The sequence below is a fragment of the Drosophila sulfurigaster genome, chromosome 3 (genome assembly GCF_023558435.1).
Source record: "Drosophila sulfurigaster albostrigata strain 15112-1811.04 chromosome 3, ASM2355843v2, whole genome shotgun sequence".
Taxonomy (NCBI): Eukaryota; Metazoa; Arthropoda; class Insecta; order Diptera; family Drosophilidae; genus Drosophila; species Drosophila sulfurigaster.
Window position 1 is genome coordinate 20,863,829 of NC_084883.1, and position 21,820 is coordinate 20,885,648.

At 37.0% G+C, this 21,820-nt stretch overlaps 4 protein-coding genes across 9 annotated transcripts in view; 3 read left to right on the forward strand and 1 right to left on the reverse strand.

Annotated features, from left to right (window-relative positions):
- The window catches only part of LOC133845021 (fibrinogen-like protein 1), a 199,035-nt gene that overhangs the window by 66,142 nt on the left and 111,073 nt on the right, over positions 1–21,820 (reverse strand). The gene's annotated exons all lie outside the window — the stretch shown is intronic.
- LOC133840255 (uncharacterized) lies at positions 4–3,506 on the forward strand. The gene is made up of 3 exons (XM_062271997.1): positions 4–166; positions 234–405; positions 3,010–3,506. The coding sequence occupies exons 1-3, from the start codon at positions 4–6 to the stop codon at positions 3,224–3,226; spliced, it is 552 nt and encodes a 183-aa protein (XP_062127981.1). The 3' UTR covers positions 3,227–3,506.
- LOC133845016 (fibrinogen-like protein 1) overlaps positions 6,616–21,820 on the forward strand; it is a 76,744-nt gene continuing 61,539 nt past the window's right edge. For 2 of the 6 annotated variants that reach the window (XM_062279334.1, XM_062279332.1), the window contains exons 1-3: positions 6,616–6,719; positions 6,789–7,188; positions 19,315–19,948. In XM_062279334.1, coding sequence (XP_062135318.1) covers positions 6,639–6,719; positions 6,789–7,188; positions 19,315–19,948 — 1,115 coding nt within the window. In that variant the 5' untranslated portion in view covers positions 6,616–6,638. Of the gene's footprint in view, positions 6,720–6,788; positions 8,006–8,078; positions 8,289–18,884; positions 19,063–19,314; positions 19,949–20,017; positions 20,152–21,820 lie in introns of those variants that run through there. The other 4 variants (XM_062279333.1, XM_062279327.1, XR_009894673.1 and 1 more) reach the window with 4 other exon arrangements.
- Positions 8,882–16,019, forward strand: LOC133841220 (uncharacterized). Its single transcript, XM_062273574.1, is given in 5 exon segments — positions 8,882–10,275; positions 10,342–11,635; positions 11,638–11,958; positions 12,026–12,197; positions 14,799–16,019. Coding segments are annotated over 5 exon segments (3,327 nt in total). The 5' UTR covers positions 8,882–8,952; the 3' UTR covers positions 15,016–16,019.

A 21,820-nucleotide genomic window follows, 5' to 3' on the forward strand; every position in this document is an offset into this window, starting at 1 on the left:
CAAATGAAACGCAGTCCCAGCGCCTCATCGATGGGTCTCAGCCGGGGCGAATCGAATCGTGCCAGCAATCGCAGTGTTCGCTCCGCTGTCTCAGTGATGAACAGCAGCACCACATCGCTGGGTGGCGGCACACGTGCCACATCTGCGGTGCGACGCGATGCCTCCGGTGAGTGACAATTGGCTTATAACTTCATTGCACTCTCAAGCTAATTTTATACAATTTGAATATGCAGTGAACAAGCAAAAGGAGGCAGAGATGGTCATGTGGAAGCGACGCTCCACCTACGATCCCATGAAGGCAGCCGCTGAGGATCGACGCCGCAAGGAAGAGGCACGTCGTGCCCAAAGTCAGAGCCAAGCACAGCGTCAGCTTAGCGATGTGCCCGACGAGTTGCCATTCGAAAGGTAAATGCTTAGCAGCTGCCAATCTCTTAATAGAAGCAGTTCAACCTATTAATATGTTAGAACTATGTAATTGGTTAGAAAGATTCTTGTAGCAGACCAGACCCTGATAGCAAACTTTATTGTGCAGCAAAGAATGCCCTTACTAGTAAATTTTTTCCATATTAATAGATACGATTCTTAAGCATTTTAAAGACCGATCCTAAAATCTGTTTTCGATTACAATTTCACAATAATGTTGCATTTAAATGATCAATTCAACTTGAACGAGTTTCAGAGTCTCCCCCCTGCATATATAGTTAAAAATGTTATAAAACACATGAGAAGATTAACAGCGAAAAAGATTTCACGAATGCCCAAAAAAGTGCCAAAACACCAAGTGAAATACCAGGCGAACATAAATCAGCAGCAAGCTGAAATGCAGAAAATCACTTACCTGCTCAGTGGCGCCATCTATCGCAATGACGATTAGATGCAACCTAAAAGTATGCAAACAATATTTTCCGTTGAATTCTGTTATTTCAAATTCAAAAATTATAACGGCTCGCTTATATTCTTAAGCATTTTGTCAGGACAAATTGCATTCGATTCGTGTGAATCAAATATATATATTTCATATATCAATTGAATTTCAAAGAGTTTCAGTCTCTCTCATTCCATATATTGTGTGAACTGTTATTAATCACTTGGAAGATTAACAGCGAAAGATATTTCATTAGACTACAACAGACAAGTTTGAAAATACAGATAATAATAATAAAATCCTTCAATCTTTCGCAGATTTTTCAATTTATTTTGTCTATAACAATGTTATATGTATTTCTATGTGTTTACTCTGATCTAAACTAACTTTTAAATTAACGTATAATCTGTGAATATAATTGACAGATTGAAACTGTTTGATATTGGGGAATTATCTTAGCAAGGTATCAAACGTTAGAAGTATTATATATAAATTTCAATCTCCTAGAATCGAAATTTGGTTTTTGAATCAAAGTCTCATATAGTTGCTAAGTTAGAACTAAGTAGTTGATTCATTTTGATTAGAAATGTTTAGAGAGTTATATTTACTTTTTGTATATTATGCGTAATACTTCTGGTTCTTTTCTTTCCTATTTTCTTTTTTTTATTTTTGATAATATTTTATTTTTTTTAAATTAGCTTAAGGTTTTGGGTAATTTCCCGGCTAGAGGTAAAGGTGCGTTTAACGGCCATAGATATTGCATCTATAATATATCTAATGCCCATTTCAAACATCAACGTAAAACACCTTTGAATTTACACGCTTACGATCCGCAATTATCGTAGTTGCCCTTGAAATATAATACATTAATACTTTAGGAACTTTAGCTAATTAAATAATCGACAGTTCGTAGTAGTTTAAAGAACAACAACATTTGCTGTTATATTTTGCTAATTGATTTCTTTTCTTTTAATTTCTGTACACCCCCAAAAACCAATTTTGATAACCAAAAACTTAAAAAAAAAACAAAAACAAACACTCAATACACTCGATTCTGTAGACCATCACGATCACACTATCGCCGTGGACAGTTATGACCAACGGATGGTGTCCTAGTTACCGATCTATAAACCACAACAACCGCCACTACCACCACAACTACAACAACAACACCAAAACATTCGAACAACTATCTTTCCACACACCCAAACAACACAAAAACTCACACACTACATTTAATAAATGGTGCAAGCAGCAGACCCCAGCGAAATGCGGTTCCTAACAGCGTAATTAATCCTGATTGTTACACTAGAAAGAAATTCCAGTGCGAGGCAATCTGAAAACAACGATATTATTTAAGGATATATATACATCTATATCTATGCATATACACACAGACGCATAAGTCTATATATATAGGATATATGTTTCCGAATCCTTTGAACGACAACGAATTGCTGCGATGACGCTGCATTGAATCGACGAGTTGCCAAATGTAATGGAGAAGTTGCCATGTTAAGCGATTACTCGCTGCTCTTTCACTCGTTGCTCGTTACTCGTTACTTGTTGCTCGTTGCTCGTTACTCGTTACTGTTTGTTGCATTGCCTCCATCATTTTATGCGTTGCTCTTGTTGTGCCAAATTGTCTGGATACACATGTATATATACATATGTATATACTCGTTAATATAAGAATAACTTGTTCGTCAGCTCGTTCTCGCCGCTTTCAGAGCGCCTCTTAACCACTTAACCACCACCTAGCCATCAAGTACCTAGTCTAATCACATCAATTGGCATCAGGTTTACCCTCTAACCGCTAACAATTTAACACGTTTGTTTACTGTACAAATGTTTTGGCTTGCTTTTTTACTCACTAATAAAACCATAAATTCATATAATTACTATATATACCCGTCCGATATCTGGAATAATGCGAAAAAATTCAACTAACACCAATATTAAACAAACAAATTGGACAAAAATAATAAAAAGCTTAGTTAGTCGCTAGTTTAGCACACGATTTGTATTCGCCACATTCATTGAATACATTTAAAACTGTACAAATTTGTTGATTTAAACTAACTATATATTTTTGATCTCTCCCCGCTCTATCTCTCAATCTGTGCGCATTTTTTATCGTGCAGTACCCAAAGGCCGGCCAACAATTTGACCATTACGGGAAGCGTGAATTACAGCCCAAGAAACTCAATGGAAAACGACGCCTGGATGCTTGGTGAATCATCAGAGTTTGGCGAGTATCCCGAGGACTACGATGAGGATGTCGAGGAGGATGATGAATATGTTGCCGGTCAAGAGTCCGATGATGTATTCGAGGCCGAAAGAGCAGAGGCAACAAGTTAAAAAGAAGAAGAGAAAAAGAGAAAAAAAAAAATGAAGGAAAACCAGCAACAGTGATATCTTTAAATCGATCTAATGATCATTATGAATAACAATACGAGAACTCGTATTATGAAATATTGTATTTGATAGCAAGCGCATTGCGATTTAGTTATAATCTGATCAGATCTGATATCTGCTTAACTGAATAATTTATATGAAATGAAGTATATATACGTATATAGCATATAGAAGCAAGTGCGAAATAAAATGAGTGAATGCTTTCTGAAATATCATCAACAAATATTATTTACGATGCTGTCCAAAAACGCCATAAAACAATACTACTTACATACTTATATATTTAAACGATTTTAAATGACGATTATGAAATCAACTGGTCACATTTTCGGTTTAATAGAACTACAAATACTCAAAGACAGATCTGGACACAGTGCTCAGCAAGCGGGCGGATTCAATTTGCTATAAAAAGTATATCCTATCTAAATGGAATTGAAGGGATTAGCTCGCTAGCTAAAGCACTGTCCCAGTTTCTGAACATAAAACGAATTGTCAGTAGATTTTATATGCATATTGTATGCTTATCCTATAATGATGTATGGGTTAAGATATAGTTTTATATATATAAAAAATACTTATGAGTAGAAATTATTTATGTGGTACTTGCTTTTAAATCGCGTTCATTGCGTTACTTTAAGCGACTTTCAACTGAACAAATCTGATTAATTCATTGACCAAGTAATTGATCTATATCTAGTACTGTACTATAACTGCATACATACATATACTCTAAAATTGGTGTCGGTGTCCATTTTATTAGCTGCTCTGCAAGTGGTATCAACGATTTCGTGCTTCTAGTTCAAAGGATGCCACTTGAGATATTACAAGAGAGCGGCTTCTTGATTTTAATGATTTGAATACATTTACAATATATTTTAAATTGCTAGCGTCGAAAATAATTTTAAATTTTTTGTAAATTTTCCAAAACAAAACGTATTGTACAATTTGTTTCTTGTTGTTTTATTTCTAGGCTGATACAAATAAAATGCGAATAAACATTAAAAATGTCTTAGAAAACTGTACTTAATACAATGTTTTGGGTTGATTACGATTCAAATTTGAAATGAATTAAATTTCTAATTTCGATTCTCTAGAAAATGATTTTTTGGTTCCAAAAATTTTACATTTTTGGTTTTAAAGTAATCATAGCTAAAATTGGTGCAGCTTGAAAGTAGGCAACAAAAATTATTTGCTTATTCTATTTTTACTAATTCACTTACTACTTTATTATGTTGGCCTGGTAGTTTACAAGCATTCTTGCCTCTAGTCTCACATATCCGAATTATACTGTTGTTGTTGTTGTCCACTCGACACCATGACGAACGAGCATCTAAAAAGATGCAAAACAACAAGTGAAATACCAGGCGAACATAAATCAGCAGCAAGCAGAAATATAGAAAATCACTAGCTTGCTCAGTGGCGCCATCTATTGTAATGCCATTTTAAATGCAGCCACAAAGTATGCTATAGAAATTATTTTTTGGCTGAGTTTGACTTATTCCACTTACTACTTAATTATGTTGGCCTGGTAGATTTTAAGTGTTCTCGCCTGGAAGTCTCACATATCCGCATTATACTATTGTTGTTGTTGTTGTTGTTGTTCACTCGATGGCAGCTAAAAAAGATCCAAAACAGCAGGTGAAATACCAGGCGAACATAAAACAGCAGCAAGCAGAAAATCACTTAGTTGCTTTTTTTTCAATGCAGCCTGAGTGCAAAGAATAATTCTGCTCATTGCTGTTATTTGGAAAATCTAAAACTATAGTTGCTCATATCGTTTAGCATTTTGTCAGAACTTATTGCATTTGATTTGTGGGAACCAAATGTATTGATTGGCATTAAAAGAAAAATTCAAGAATTCAGCATTCATTAAATTTTGGTATCATGGCCTTTTTAGCTCATCTGTTAATTCAGATTTCAACTCTCTGGACGGGTCCAATCGGTTTAATAGACCAAGCAAGTTTGATCTGACGACTTGACTCTTATTTTCAAAATTGTTTCAGTTTATGTTATTTTCAATTTAAAGAGTCTCGCACGGGACAAATTCCATCATGGAATTACCCGTATGTATAAAAATTCTTGATCAGCGTCGGCAGTCGAGATGATATAGCCATAGCAGATTTTGAGTGTAGTACCTTATGAATAAACCAAGTATAGCCTTTGCTATATTTTAATATTTTGTTGGTTTATTTGTGGAATATGTTTTTATTTACAATGGGTATCTCACAGTCGAGCACTCTCGGTTGCATCGAAACTGTATTCGCAACTGTACTCGTATTTTGAGACAAGAACTGATGGTAAAGGTTTTGTGTATTTATGTATGTGGTAATGCAGAATAACAAATGAAGTCTGCCAAAATGTAACAGTGTTGATGACGATTCAGAATATATATTGAATAATATTTGTGTGCTCGAAAATGTTTTCGTCTGCACGTAGCACACATTTCGCCTTCGAAGAATTTAATTTTGTTTATTTTCAACATTTAAATAATTGGTGCAGTTCAGCGAATTATGATTTCGCTGAAGCGTTCTCCCAAAAAGACGTCATTCTGACAATTGTTACCAAGCTGCTCGGCTCAGTTTAGAGACAAAGGCCAGCATTGCGATGATAAGCAACTGAGAGTAAGGAGAGAAACACGTGCAGGCACGATGCGTGAAAGACATAGGAGCAATTATGTATACATATGTACATACTATGTATGTAGTTACTGGACACATAGTTCAAAATAAATCATATGAAAACAATCTTGTCGAGATTGCTCGTCTACAAGATACCCAGTCCCCCTGAATTTGAAAGTAAGTTTTACTAATTCTTTATTGGCAATATTAATAGTATTTATTATTATGTTCAAAATTGTTTTCAATTGTTTGCTCTCAATGGTTGAGATTTATTTAAAAATTAATATATTGGCTTGGATTATCCTGAATTCCAAGTACATTAAAACATCTTGTATGCAACAGAACAGAAAAGCCAACCACTATAAAGGATATTACTCTTTAAATAAGTCTTAAAGTACTTTAGATTAAATCGAAAATAGAATAATTTTGTCACATCATTTTCAGCTGAACAGACTTTAATAAAAGCTCGAATAAATGAATTACCCAAAAACTGTCACCACTTCTAATTTCATTAACAAGAATCTTTTCTCAGAAATGCGTCAAAAAAATTGACATTGTCTCGACATTGACACTATTTCCTATCGCCTTCATTTCCGCTACGAACTTTTGAGCTGAACCCACATCCGTTGATCACGTGTTAGTTCCAAAATCAGCACTCAGAACTGTATTCTTCGTCGATTTAAATTAAACTTTTAGTTTCAAATTCATCTTTTTCGCAAGCAGTCGAAATATTCAAAATGTGCAAAATAAAAATTAAAACAGTTCTTTTCTTAACAGTACTTGAAATAGTCTTGGTGACCACAGCTGCCTTCAAAGAGGTAAGAACAGTTACATAAAGCAGTGTAATACAATGAGTGCTAACAATATTTATATTTTCTTTATATCAGACGTGTGAATTCGACCGAGAAATGGAAGAACAGTGCCGGATTCATAACTACAAAACAGTGAAACCTTTGCTTGACTATTTTAGGCAAGTTCGAAATGAGTTAGAACACAAAGAAATTAAGGAAAGTAAGTCAAATGAATTGAATTCTGATCTTAGGGAAAAGCATCATGAAATTGTGAGAATTCATGAAAAATTCATGAAGGAGGCAGCTCTTCTAGATGAATATAAAAACAAAGTACTTAAAGGGGAAGACGATTTGCAAACGTGTCAAAATAAAGTTCATAAATTCGAACCTGAAATTAATTCAAAACAAAATATTATTGTGAAATTAAAAGAAGAATTAGCTGATAAATCCAGCCACTTTGAAAATTGCGAACTTCAATTCAAAAATCTTAATTCTAGTTTAATTGAAAAAGATGAAAAAATAAAGAGATTTAGTGAGAATATTCAAGATATCACAGAACATCAGAAAACACTTGAGTTGAAATTAGAGAAGAGTGAATCTAAATTAATAAAGCAAGATAAAGATATTCAGTTATGCCAATCTGAAATTGATACATTGAACAGGACATCAGAGAATATTAGAGAAGAGCAGAAAAGAATTGAATTGCAACTAAAAGATAGTCAAACTAAGCTAATAGATAAAGTGAAAGAAAATCAGCTATGTCGAGTTGAAGTAAATACATTGAATAAGAGTTTACCCAATACTATTATCCCATCAAGTTGCTCTCCTTTTGGAGACTCTCCTGGTGTTCATCAACTCAATGTCTCTGGCATAGGTTTATTCGATGTTTTATGCGATAGTCAGTTAGCTGGACCTGGATGGATTGTAATACAACAACGAGTTGGGGGACATGAGAATTTCAATAGGGATTGGGCAACGTATCGCAAAGGTTTCGGTTCCCTTGAGAGTGATTTCTTCCTCGGACTGGAGAAAATACATCGTATCACGAGTTTGCGGCGTCACGAACTGTATATACATTTGGTTGATGTGGATGAACATGTTTATTTCTTTCGATATGACGACTTCAAAATATCTGATGAAGACAGTGGATATGCACTGAGTTTGGGTAAATACAATGGAAGTATTATTGAGAATAGGTTGAGAGACTACGACAACATTAAATTCTCAACATTCGATCGCTACAACAACTTTTTTACACGTCTTTGCCAAAATTGGCAGCGTAGTGGCTGGTGGTACCATAGCTGTATTTATTGGTAAATAATGCAAATTGTTATTTTCGATGCAATACGCATAATATTATATTTATTTTTATTTTATCTTATGCAGTAATTTAAATGCACCATATGGGCTAAGACTAAAATGGCATGTGAAAAAGAAAGTGCAACTTAAAGAAGCTAAGATGCTAATTCGCCCCACAGAAGCGATGAAGAAGTAAGCAACTGAAGAGCTGAAATTCAAATATTTGACTCAATTATGTAATCATTTAACATATATATAATTGGTTGATTAAAATTTTGCGTTCTAAATAAAATAACGATCGACGGCGATTTATTTTTATAGTTAAAAAAAACAGTTTTTTTTGTTGTATTTTTGTTCTCTATATGTTTTCAATAGAAATGTAAATACTTAAAAGTAAGTAAACTTATGATTATCGTGCATATATATTCTTTCAATCGAACCGTGAATATTAAAGTAATTAAAGTACACTTGGCCCTCGCTTAACACGGACTCTATTAGCACGAACTCGGTCTTACACGGTTACAAATTTGATGCCATCCCCCTTTTAACACGCTAAAAACCTCGTTGTTACACGATTTTTTGATAAGGAGCCACCAAAATGAGAAAACATGTTGAAGCTAACTGGCTTAAGCTATAAATGCCACCAAATGAATTTCAAACTTGATATGAAAAGAAACATATGATCTCCTTACTTTTTAATTTTTTTCTGTTTTTTTGTTTTCTGTTCTGATAATTGCAAAAATTAACAAATTCGGATGCAAAACCAAAAAATGAACGAATTTATATATTTTATAGTGAAACAGAACAAGTTCCTAAAATCAATCTTAGCTCTAAAAATAGTGCTTATCCCATGAATAACCTTCACTTATTTTTAAAATTATTTTAATCGCTGGCCTTTACAATAGAACACTTTGACGCCTCGGAGAACGACACTGCGGCGCAAGCGGCACGCTACAAGAACATGATGGAGCGCTTTCAGAGTCGCCATCGTCGTGGCGCTTCCATGTCCAAGCTGGAGACTGAGACGAGCATGACGACACCGACGGCGACATCGTCGACGACAACAAATGGCACAAGTGGCCGGCACTCACAGCGCAGCAGTCTCGACGCCGGCAGCATGATGGCACATGATGATGGCTCGGCAGCTGCCACGCCCACCACGGAAGCGGCAACGCCGGCGGTGAAAATGCGTGTGCGTGAACGCAGCGCTTCCCGTGTGCGAGACGCTTCCAAGCGGCACAGCTGGTCGCCACGCAGCTCAGCAACCAGTGGCCACATGGAACCAGCAACAGCACCAACAGTAACTGCTCGTGTCAGCAGCAGATCGAAACAAATGCAACCGACGGCACCGCCCAAGGGTGCGTCCAATTTGCTGGCGAATCGCACAGGGCAGTTTACGCCACGTTCGACGGCCATGCAGCTGGCGTTGCAGCAAGTGGAGCTGCTGTGTCCGCATCCGCCGCTGGACGATGTCAAGCAGGTGGCCGAGGAGGATGCGGTCAGTGAGGCGGGCACCTATACACTGGATGGAGACAACTATACGGAGGAGCAAAAGGATCTCATGAACATTGATCGCAATGCAGGCAAGTTGCGACCCAAGCAGCTGGCTGTGAAACCGCATCGTGGCAGCAATGTGCTGGAGGTGAATTACTATCACGAGACGCCGCAGCAGGAGCAGAAGGGCAACAGCAGCAATGCCAACACAACTGCCGCTTATCTGGAGCAGCTGAAATCGCGTGTGTTGCGCCAGCAACCAGTGGCAACAACGACAACAACTGCAGCTGCACAGGCGCCACCAACACCGCCATCGCCACGCACACCGGTCGCCGCCGTTGCTGCCGATGTGGGCTGCTTTACGAGCGTAACGACGAGCGGTGTGCTGGCCAAGCAGCGAGCACTGGACACGCATCCGAACAAGACACGTCACGCCTCGCACAGTCTGTCCACGTCGCAGATCGATAGCTCCGAGTATGTGAGCAACGAGGCAAAGCTACGTCACGCCCAGGCGATGGCTGGCAGTGCCACGGATCGCCAGAAGGCCGAGTATCGCCTCAATGTGTTCACCACCAGCACGACGCAACAGCATCATCATCAGCATCAGCATCAGCATCAGCTGCCCGAGACGCCGACAACGCCAACGATGACGGAGGCAGCGTTGCTGCAGTCGGCGCCCACAAAACAGGATTGGATACAGGAATGGGCGCGTAATGCGCGTGCCCGCAGTCTGGCGCAGGATGTGAGCAGCAGCTCGGCCAGTCGACGCAAACAGCAGGCGCAGGCACAGGTAAGTCCAATAAGAATGCAACTTTTAATCATCAACTAATTGCAACAACATATTTCAAACTTGCAGCTCATGACACGCAGCTACAACTGCTCGGACACGGCGGGCGATTCGCTGACCGATGACAGCCTCAGTTTGTACAGCCAACAGCAACAGCAGCAGCAGCAACGTCAATATGCTAATGCGGCAGCAAAGCTTAATCGCAGCCTGGCGGAACGCTATCGGCTGCTGGGTGACTGTGACTACGCGAGCGATCCGGCGTTGTGCAGCCATGGCGCTGCCGTTGGTCAAATGCAGTTGCCGGGCGAGCCATATAAGCCGCCCAAGAGTCCCAGCAAGATACCATCGCCGCTGCACACGCTGGGACGTGCGCGCAGTGCCAGTCGCTCCAGGCCAGCCATCGATCAACAGCAGCTACAGCAACAACAGCAGCAGCAGCAATCGTCGTCGTCGCGTCGCAGCTCGGTCAAATCGCCGGCAGCACAATGCAGTCCACAGCATAGTTTGGAGACGGGCTACAGACGCTCGCCATTGCATCGCGCTCTCATGACCAGCAGCATCAATGAGGCACAACTGCAGCTGCTCACCAGCGGCGAGTATCTGCTGAAGCAGCTGCATCGTCGCAAGAACTCGCTGGACGATGTCGAGCACGAATTGCCGCCAGCGGTTGCTGGTTCCATATCGCCGCTACGACGCTCCAGCTCCTTCCAGCAGCAGCAACGTGGAGTACACGGTGTGCGTCAGGCGCGTCCCAATTTCCAGAATTTATACACGCCGCCAGCGGCGCGACACGTGCAACAACAGCAGCAGCTGCAGCAGCAACAGTTGCAGCTGAAGAAGTCGGCGAGCAGCAACAACTTTGAGCAATCGTACAGTGACTACGACAATGAGCTGCAGTACTACATCAACGATGAGGATGAACTGGGCACCACAGGACCGTATTACTCCAGCGGCGAAGAGGACATCGATGTGGACGATGTGCAGCAGCAGCAGCAGCTGCAACAGCAACAGCATCATCAGCCGCATGCCGGCGACGCGTCGGTGCCGCTGAGCAATACGCGACTCAACAAGGCACTGCTGATGCGCATCGAGCGCAGCAAACAGCGTGTGGCTGGCAACGGTGCTTCAACTGATCGTCAGACGCCAGCCAAACCGAGTTCGGCGCCGGCGGGCAAACTGAGTGCGGCTGCTCAGGCAGCGGCCGGACTTGTGGCATGCCCCAATACGCCCGAGTTGCCGCGACGTGGCATCAAGAGTGCACCGCGTGCCGCGTCGGGCTGCGGACCCAAGACGCGTCAGTCGATGCCACGTGAAACGAGTCTCAGTCGACTGGCGCAACAGGTGCCCAGCAGTTTGGCCAATGCCAGAAGCAGCTGCTGCAGACGGCGAATGCGACGGCACGGGAGCAGCAACAGTTGCGTGTGCAGCCCAAGTACCTGGACATTTCCAAGTACAAGTCGGCGCAGTCGAATAATTTTCTGCGCAAAAACGATTCGAAGAGCACCCTAAAACCAACGGATCAAATGAAACGCAGTCCCAGCGCCTCATCGATGGGTCTCAGCCGGGGCGAATCGAATCGTGCCAGCAATCGCAGTGTTCGCTCCGCTGTCTCAGTGATGAACAGCAGCACCACATCGCTGGGTGGCGGCACACGTGCCACATCTGCGGTGCGACGCGATGCCTCCGGTGAGTGACAATTGGCTTATAACTTCATTGCACTCTCAAGCTAATTTTATACAATTTGAATATGCAGTGAACAAGCAAAAGGAGGCAGAGATGGTCATGTGGAAGCGACGCTCCACCTACGATCCCATGAAGGCAGCCGCTGAGGATCGACGCCGCAAGGAAGAGGCACGCCGTGCCCAAAGTCAGAGCCAAGCACAGCGTCAGCTTAGCGATGTGCCCGACGAGTTGCCATTCGAAAGGTAAATGCTTAGCAGCTGCCAATCTCTTAATAGAAGCAGTTCAACCAATTAATTAATTAGAAAGATTCTTGTAGCAGAATAGACCCTGATAGCAAACTTTATTGTGCAGCAAAAAATGCCCTTACTAGTAAATTTTTTCCATATTAATAGATACGATTCTTAAGCATTTTAAAGACCGATCCTAAAATCTGTTTTCGATTACAATTTCACAATAATGTTGCATTTAAATGATCAATTCAACTTGAACGAGTTCCAGTCTCTCCCACTGCATATATAGTTAAAAATGTTATAAATCACATGAAAAGATTAACAGCGAAAAAGATTTCACGAATGCCCAAAAAGTGCCAAAACACCAAGTGAAATACCAGGCGAACATAAATCAGCAGCAAGCTGAAATGCAGAAAATCACTTACTTGCTCAGTGGCGCCATCTATTGCAATGCCGATTAGATGCAACCTAAAAGTATGCAAACAATATTTTCCGTTGAATTCTGTTATTTAAAATTCAAAAATTATAACTGCTCGCTTATATTCTTAAGCATTTTATCAGAACAAATTGCATTCGATTCGTGTGAATCAAATCTATATATTTCATATATCAATAGAATTTCAAATACTTTCAGTCTCTCTCATTCCACATAATGTTTAAACTGTTATTAATCACATGGGAAGATGATAGCGAAAGATCTTTCATTAGACTACAACAGACAAGTTTGAAAATACAGATAATAATAATAAAATCCTTCAATCTTTCGCAGATTTTTTAATTTATTTTGTCTATAACAATGTTATATGTATTTCTATGTGTTTACTCTGATCTCAACTAACTTTGAAATTAACGTATAATCTATAAATATAATTGACAGATTGAAACTGTTTGATATTGGGGAATTATCTTAGCAAGGTATCAAACGTTAGAAGTAATATATATAAATTTCAATCTCCTAGAGTCGAAATTTGGTTTTTGAATCAAAGTCTCATATAGTTGCTAAGTTAGAACTATGTTAAGTAGTTGATTCATTTTGATTAGACATGTTTAGAGAGTTGTATTTACTTTTTGTATATTATGCGTAATACTTCTGGTTCTTTTCTTTCCTATTTTCTTTTTTTTATTTTTGATAATATTTTATTTTTTTTTAAATTAGCTTAAGGTTTTGGGTAATTTCCCGGCTAGAGGTAAAGGTGCGTTTAACGGCCATAGATATTGCATCTATAATATATCTAATGCCCATTTCAAACATCAACGTAAACACCTTTGAATTTACACGCTTACGATCCGCAATTATCGTAGTTGCCCTTGAAATATAATATTAATACTTTAGGAACTTTAGCTAATTAAATAATCGACAGTTCGTAGTAGTTTAAAGAACAACAACATTTGCTGTTATTTTTTGCTAATTGATTTCTTTTCTTTTAATTTCTGTACACCCCCAAAAACCAATTTTGATAACCAAAAACTTAAAAAAACAAAAACAAACACTCAATACACTCGATTCTGTAGACCATCACGATCACACTATCGCCGTGGACAGTTATGACCAACGGATGGTGTCCTAGTTACCGATCTGTAAACCACAACAACCGCCACCACCACCACCACCAAAACTACAACAACAACACCAAAACATTCGAACAACTATCTTTCCACACACCCAAACAACACAAAAACTCACACACTACATTTAATAAATGGTGCAAGCAGCAGACCCCAGCGAAATGCGGTTCCTAACAGCGTAATTAATCCTGATTGTTACACTAGAAAGAAATTCCAGTGCGAGGCAATCTGAAAACAACGATATTATTTAAGGATATATATACATCTATCTATATCTATGCATATACACACAGACGCATCTCGTATATAAGTGTATATATATAGGATATATGATTCCGAATCCTTTGAACGACAACGAATTGCTGCGATGACGCTGCATTGATTCGACGAGTTGCCAAATGTAATGGAGAAGTTGCCATGTTAAGCGATTACTCGCTGCTCTTTCACTCGTTGCTCGTTACTCGTTACTTGTTGCTCGTTGCTCGTTACTCGTTACTGTTTGTTGCATTGCCTCCATCATTTTATGCGTTGCTCTTGTTGTGCCAAATTGTCTGGATACACATGTATATATACATATGTATATACTCGTTAATATAAGAATAACTTGTTCGTCAGCTCGCTCTCGCCGCTTTCAGAGCGCCTCTTAACCACTTAACCACCACCTAGCCATCAAGTACCTAGTCTAATCACATCAATTGGCATCTGGTTTACCCTCTAACCGCTAACAATTTAACACGTTTGTTTACTGTACAAATGTTTTGGCTTGCTTTTTACTCACTAATAAAACCATAAATTCATATAATTACTATATATACCCGTCCGATATCTGAAATAATGCGAGAAATTCAACTAACACCAATATTAAACAAACAAATTGGACAATAATAATAAAAAGCTTAGTTAGTCGCTAGTTTAGCACACGATTTGTATTCGCCACATTCATTGAATACATTAAAAACTGTACAAATTTGTTGATTTAAACTAACTATATATTTTTGATCTCTCCCCGCTCTATCTCTCAATCTGTGCGCATTTTTTATCGTGCAGTACCCAAAGGCCGGCCAACAATTTGACCATTACGGGAAGCGTGAATTACAGCCCAAGAAACTCAATGGAAAACGACGCCTGGATGCTTGGTGAATCATCAGAGTTTGGCGAGTATCCCGAGGACTACGATGAGGATGTCGAGGAGGATGATGAATATGTTGCCGGTCAAGAGTCCGATGATGTATTCGAGGCCGAAAGAGCAGAGGCAACAAGTTAAAAAAGAACAAGGAAAAAGAAAAAAACAAAATGAAGGAAAACCAGCAACAGTGATATCTTTAAATCGATCTAATGATCATTATGAATAACAATACGAGAACTCGTATTATGAAATATTGTATTTGATAGCAAGCGCATTGCGATTTAGTTATAATCTGATCAGATCTGATATCTGCTTAACTGAATAATTTATATGAAATGAAGTATATATACGTATATAGCATATAGAAGCAAGTGCGAAATAAAATGAGTGAATGCTTTCTGAAATATCATCAACAAATATTATTTACGATGCTGTCCAAAAACGCCATAAAACAATACTACTTACATACTTATATATTTAAACGATTTTAAATGACGATTATCAAATCAACTGGTCACATTTTCGGTTTAATAGAACTACAAATACTCAAAGACAGATCTGGACACAGTGCTCAGCAAGCGGGCGGATTCAATTTGCTATAAAAACTAAATCCTATCTAAATGGAATTGAAAGGATTAGCTCGCTAGCTAAAGCACTGTCCTAGTTTCTGAACATAAATCGAATTGTCAGTAGATTTTATATGCATATTGTATGCTTATCCTATAATGATGTATGGGTAAAGATATAGTTTTATATATATAAAAAATACTTATGAGTAGAAATTATTTATGTGGTACTTGCTTTTAAATCGCGTTCATTGCGTTACTTTAAGCGACTTTCAACTGAACAAATCTGATTAATTCATTGACCAAGTAATTGATCTATATCTAGTACTGTACTATAACTGCATACATACATATACTCTAAAATTGGTGTCGGTGTCCATTTTATTAGCTGCTCTGCAAGTGGTATCAACGATTTCGTGCTTCTAGTTCAAAGGATGCCACTTGAGATATTACAAGAGAGCGGCTACTTGATTTTAATGATTTGAATACATTTACAATATATTTTAAATTGCTAGCGTCGAAAATAATTTTAAATTTTTTGTAAATTTTCCAAAACAAAACGTATTGTACAATTTGTTTCTTGTTGTTTTATTTCTAGGCTGATACAAATAAAATGCGAATAAACATTAAAAATGTCTTAGAAAACTGTACTTAAATCAATGTTTTGGGTTGATAACGATTCAAATTTGAAATGAATTAAATTTCTAATTTCGATTCTCTAGAAAATGATTTTTTGATTGCAAAAAAATTTTACATTTTTGGTTTTAAAGTAATTATAGCTAAGATTGGTGCAGCTTGAAAGTATGCAACAAAAATTATTTGCTTATTCTATTTTTACTAATTCACTTACTACTTTATTATGTTGGCCTGGTAGTTTACAAGCATTCTTGCCTCTAGTCTCACATATCCGAATTATACTGTTGTTGTTGTTGTCCACTCGACACCATGACGAACGAGCATCTAAAAAAGATGCAAAACAACAAGTGAAATACCAGGCGAACATAAATCAGCAGCAAGCAGAAATATAGAAAATCACTAGCTTGCTCAGTGGCGCCATCTATTGTAATGCCATTTTAAATGCAGCCACAAAGTATGCTATAGAAATTATTTTTTGGCTGAGTTTGACTTATTCCACTTACTACTTAATTATGTTGGCCTGGTAGATTTTAAGTGTTCTCGCCTGGAAGTCTCACATATCCGCATTATACTATTGTTGTTGTTGTTGTTGTTGTTCACTCGATGGCAGCTAAAAAGATCCAAAACAGCAGGTGAAATACCAGGCGAACATAAAACAGCAGCAAGCAGAAAATCACTTAGTTGCTTTTTTTCAATGCAGCCTGAGTGCAAAGAATAATTCTGCTCATTGCTGTTATTTGGAAAATCTAAAACTATAGTTGCTCATATCGTTTAGCATTTTGTCAGAACTTATTGCATTTGATTTGTGGGAACCAAATGTATTGATTGGCATTAAAAGAAAAATTCAAGAATTCAGCATTCATTAAATTTTGGTATCATGGCCTTTTTAGCTCATCTGTTAATTCAGATTTCAGCTCTCTGGACGGGTCCAATCGGTTTAATAGACTAAGCATGTTTGATCTGACGACTTGATGTAGCCAATAACTAAATAATAAATAGGAAATAATAAAATGGAAATGAAACAACATGGCGAAATTTGTCCCGTGCGAGACTTTTTTGGCAGTGCACTGCAGTGAAAATAACATAAACTGAAACAATTTTAAAAATAAGTGGAATTTATTCTTAAAGCTCTAGATAAGCCCTATAACTTGATCTGTTTTCCGATAAAATATATAATTTCGTTCATATTTTGGTTTTGCGTACGAATTGGTTAATTTTTGCAATTATCACAACAGAAAACAAAACAGAAAGAAAATTCCAAAACCATTCTTAGCTCTAATTAAAGTACTTATCTAGTGCTATAAAAATAAACTTTTTCTTATTTTCAAAATTGTTTCAGTTTATGTTATTTTTAATATAAAGAGTCTCGCACGGGACAAATTCCGTCATGGAATTACCCGTATGTATAAAAATTCTTGATCAGCGTCGGCAGTCGAGATGATATAGCCATAGCAGATTTTGAGTGTAGTACTTTATGAATATACCAAGTATAGCCTTCGCTATATTTTAATATTTTGGTGGAATATTTGTAGAATATATTTTTATTTACAATGGATATCTCACAGTCGAGCACTCTCGGCTGCATCGAAACTGTATTCGCAACTGTACTCGTATTTTGAGACAAGAACTGATGCAAAAGGTTTTGTGTATTTATGTATGTGGTAATGCAGAATAACAAATGAAGTCTGCCAAAATGTAACTGTGTTGATGACGATTCAGAATATATATTGAATAATATTTGTGTGCTCGAAAATGTTTTCGTCTGCACGTAGCACACATTTCGCCTTCTAAGAATTTAATTTTGTTTATTTTCAACATTTAAATAATTGGTGCAGTTCAGCGAATTATGATTTCGCTGAAGCGTTCTCCCAAAAAGACGTCATTCTGACAATTGTTACCAAGCTGCTCGGCTCAGTTTAGAGACAAAGGCCAGCATTGCGATGATAAGCAACTGAGAGTAAGGAGAGAAACACGTGCAGGCATCATGCGTTAAAGACATAGGAGCAATTATGTATACATATGTACATACTATGTATGTAGTTACTGGACACATAGTTCAAAATAAATCAAATGAAAAGAATCTTGTCGAGATTGCTCGTCTACAAGATACCCAGTCCCCTGAATTTGAAAGTAAGTTTTACTAATTCTTAATTGGCAATATTTATTATCAATGGTTGAGATTTATTTAAAAATAAATATATTGGCTTGTATTATCCTAAATTCCAAGTACATTAAAACATCTTGTATGCAACAGAACAGAAAAGCCAACCACTATAAAGGGTATTACTCTTTAAATAAGTTTTAAAGTACTTTAGATTAAATCGAAAATAGAATAATTTTGTCACATCATTTTCAGCTGAACAGACTTTAATAAAAGCTCGAATAAATGAATTACCCAAAAACTGTCACCACTTCTAATTTCATTAACAAGAATCTTTTCTCAGAAATGCGTCAAAAAATTGACATTGTCTCGACATTGACACTATTTCCTATCGCCTTCATTTCCGCTACGAACTTTTGAGCTGAACCCACATCCGTTGATCACGTGATAATTCCAAAATCATACAGCACTCAGAACTGTAATTTTCGTCGATTTAAATTAAACTTTTAGTTTCAAATTCATCTTTTCCGCGAGCAGTCGAAATATTCAAAATGTGCAAAATAAAAATCAACTCAGTTTTTTCCTTAATTATTATTATTATTCAAATATTCCTGGTGGCCACATCTACTGCAATAAAGGTAAGAACAATTACACAAAGCAGTGTAATACAGTGCGTGCTAAGAATGTTTACATCTTCTTATCAGACATGCGAATTCGACGGACAAATGGAAGAGCAATGCCTCAATCAGACCTATAAAACTGTAAAACCTTTGCTAGATTATTTTAGACAGGTTAGAAATGAGTTAGAACACAAAGAAATTAAGGAAAATAAGTTAAATGAATTAAATTCGGATCTTATGGAAAAGTATCATGAAATTGTAAGAATTCATACAAAATTCATGAATGAGGCAGCTCTATTAGATGAATATAAAAACGAAGTAATGAAAGGGAAAAACGATTTGAAATCGTGTCAAAATAAAGTTAATAAATTCGAATCTGAAATTAATTCACTACAAAATATTATTGTGAAATTAAAAGGAGAATTAGCTGAGAAGTCCACCAACTTAGAAAATTGCAAACTTCAATTAAAAAATCTTAATTCTAGCTTAATTGAAAATGATAAAAAAATAAAAGGATTTAGTGAGAATATTCAAAATATCACAGAACATCAGAAAACAATTGAATTGCAATTAGAGCAGAGTAAAACTAAATTAATAAAGAATGAGAAAGAAAATCAGTTATGTCGAGCTGAACTTGATAAGTTAAGTCTCACATCTTGCATCCCATTTGGAGATTCAGATATTCATCAACTAAATGTTTCTGGCGTAGGTTTATTCGATGTATTATGCGATAGTCAGTTAGCTGGACCTGGGTGGATTGTAATACAACAACGAGTTGGGGGAAATGAGAGTTTCAATAGGGATTGGGCAACGTATCGCAAAGGTTTCGGTTCTTATAAGAGCGATTTCTTCCTCGGACTCGAGAAAATACATCGTATCGCGAGCTTGAAGCGTCACGAACTTTATATTCATTTGGTTACTCTGAATGGAAGTATCTACAACGCTCGTTATGACGACTTCAAAATATCTGATGAAGACAGTGGATATAAAATTAGTTTGGGTAAATTCAATGGAACTATTATTGAGGATGCGATGAGATACCACGAAAACATGAAATTCACAACATTCGATCGCGATAACGACATTGGTGATGGTAATTGCGCAGTTGACTACGAAAGTGGCTGGTGGTACGGCGGTTGCGCTAATTGGTAAATATTTCAAATGGTTGTTTTCGATGGAATACGCAAAATTATTATTTTTTATTTCTTTTTATGCAGTAATTTAAATAAACCATATGGGCGGAATCTATTTTGGTATAAACCAAATCCATTGAAAGAAGCTAAGATGCTAATTCGCCCCAAAGAAGCGATGAAGAAGTGAGCAATTGAAGAGTTGAAATTCCGATATTTGACTCAATGCATTAAGAATTTGCTTTTTGAATAATAAAACGATCGACTATTTCATGCCGCGATTTACTTTTAAAGTTGAAATAGATCAGTTATTATTATATTTCATGATTTGTTGTAGCAAATTGTAAGTATCTAGATGCTTTCAATAGAGCTGCAAATACTTAAAAGTAATTAAGCCTATGATTATCCCATTTATATCATTTCAATCGAACCTTCAATCGAATATTAAATTAAAGTAAACGCGTTGATGTAGCAGCTTTTAATCAATTCAATTAAATTTCCATTATCATGAAGTTTCACTTTCAGAGAAGATCAGAAGACAATATTGTAAGAGCCTATCTGTTATCATTAATGCAACATTCGATTGCATTTATAGCAGAATTATAGATAGAAGCGGTGCTCAAGAGTGGTTGTTAAGCTGCAAAGAGAGATCAGCGGAGAGAGCCAGCAAATATTTACTATATGCCTGCTCGTCACAACTCTGAAGGCCGCTCTTTACCTTATCATCTGAGCAAATATGTACAGCAGCAAAATTAAACATTGCGCCACTTTTAAAAATTCGAAATATTTCTCATAAATACGAATTAATAAGAAAACCCAACTTTAATTAAATAAAAGAAAAATGTAAATAATAAAAACAATAAATATTACATAAACACACATAAAAATAAAAGGAATAAAATCATTAATTAAAATTGGTTCTATTTTTAGAATAGACATCAGTAGAAATCGAAGTCAAAGAACATTTTTCTTTTACCGATTCATCGTGATTTAGACTATGAATAGCTAAGAAACTATTTACTCAGTAGTAATAGTAGTTAACATTTGAATGAATCTTATTAGGATGATATACATTTTATAATTTATATAAGATACTCTTACAGTATGAAGGAGAACAATCGTTAAACAGAAAACGAGTAACAGAAGAAGTTGCTATTAGTCAAGCGGAAGCAGTTGCTACTTCGTTAAAACGGAAGGCGATGCTAGTTGTGGTGGTGTATAACAGAAGAAGTGAGTGTAAGCGAATACGCGATAGTCGATTGCCAAAACAAATACTGGCTAATCGTGTCTATCACACAGACGCACTTACAAATCTTAGTTGATGTTCATTTGCATATGCAAAAGCAAAGAGAGTGAGTGCGATAGCGATCTATATTGTACTCACATGTTGTGTGAAACCTTTTGCTTCTGATGAGCAAATTATATTTATTAATTTAACGTTAATAAAATGCATTTGTAGATTAAATAAAAGCACTAACTTATGTATATATTTTCATAAGTATCTTCAGTTTATTGGGAAGAAATGAACATTATCTGTAGTCGCTAAGCTTTGAAAATGCCTTGAGATCTCTTAGTAGGTCTGAGCTAAGTAGCAGAGCTTTTAACTAATCAACTTTGTATTAAAATTATTGCCAATATATAATTGGTTGATTAAAAGTTTGCGTTATAAATAAAACACCGATCGACTATTTAATGCAGCGATTTATTTTTATAGTTGAAAAAAAAAAAACAGTTTTTTTGTTGTATTTTTTGTACTCTAGATGCTTTCAATAGAAATGCAAATACTTAAAAGTAAGTAAACTTATGATTATCGTGCATATATATTCTTTCAATCGAACCGTGAATATTAAAGTAAATAAAGTACCCTTGGCCCTCGCTTAACACGGACTT

Bases quoted from the DNA above. Each gene is read 5' to 3' on its own strand.
- LOC133840255 (XM_062271997.1), top strand. From the start codon at position 4: ATGAAACGCAGTCCCAGCGCCTCATCGATGGGTCTCAGCCGGGGCGAA. The intron at 167-233 runs GTGAGTGACAAT...TTGAATATGCAG, and splicing joins GGTGCGACGCGATGCCTCCG to TGAACAAGCAAAAGGAGGCA. The intron at 406-3,009 runs GTAAATGCTTAG...TTTATCGTGCAG, and splicing joins GACGAGTTGCCATTCGAAAG to TACCCAAAGGCCGGCCAACA.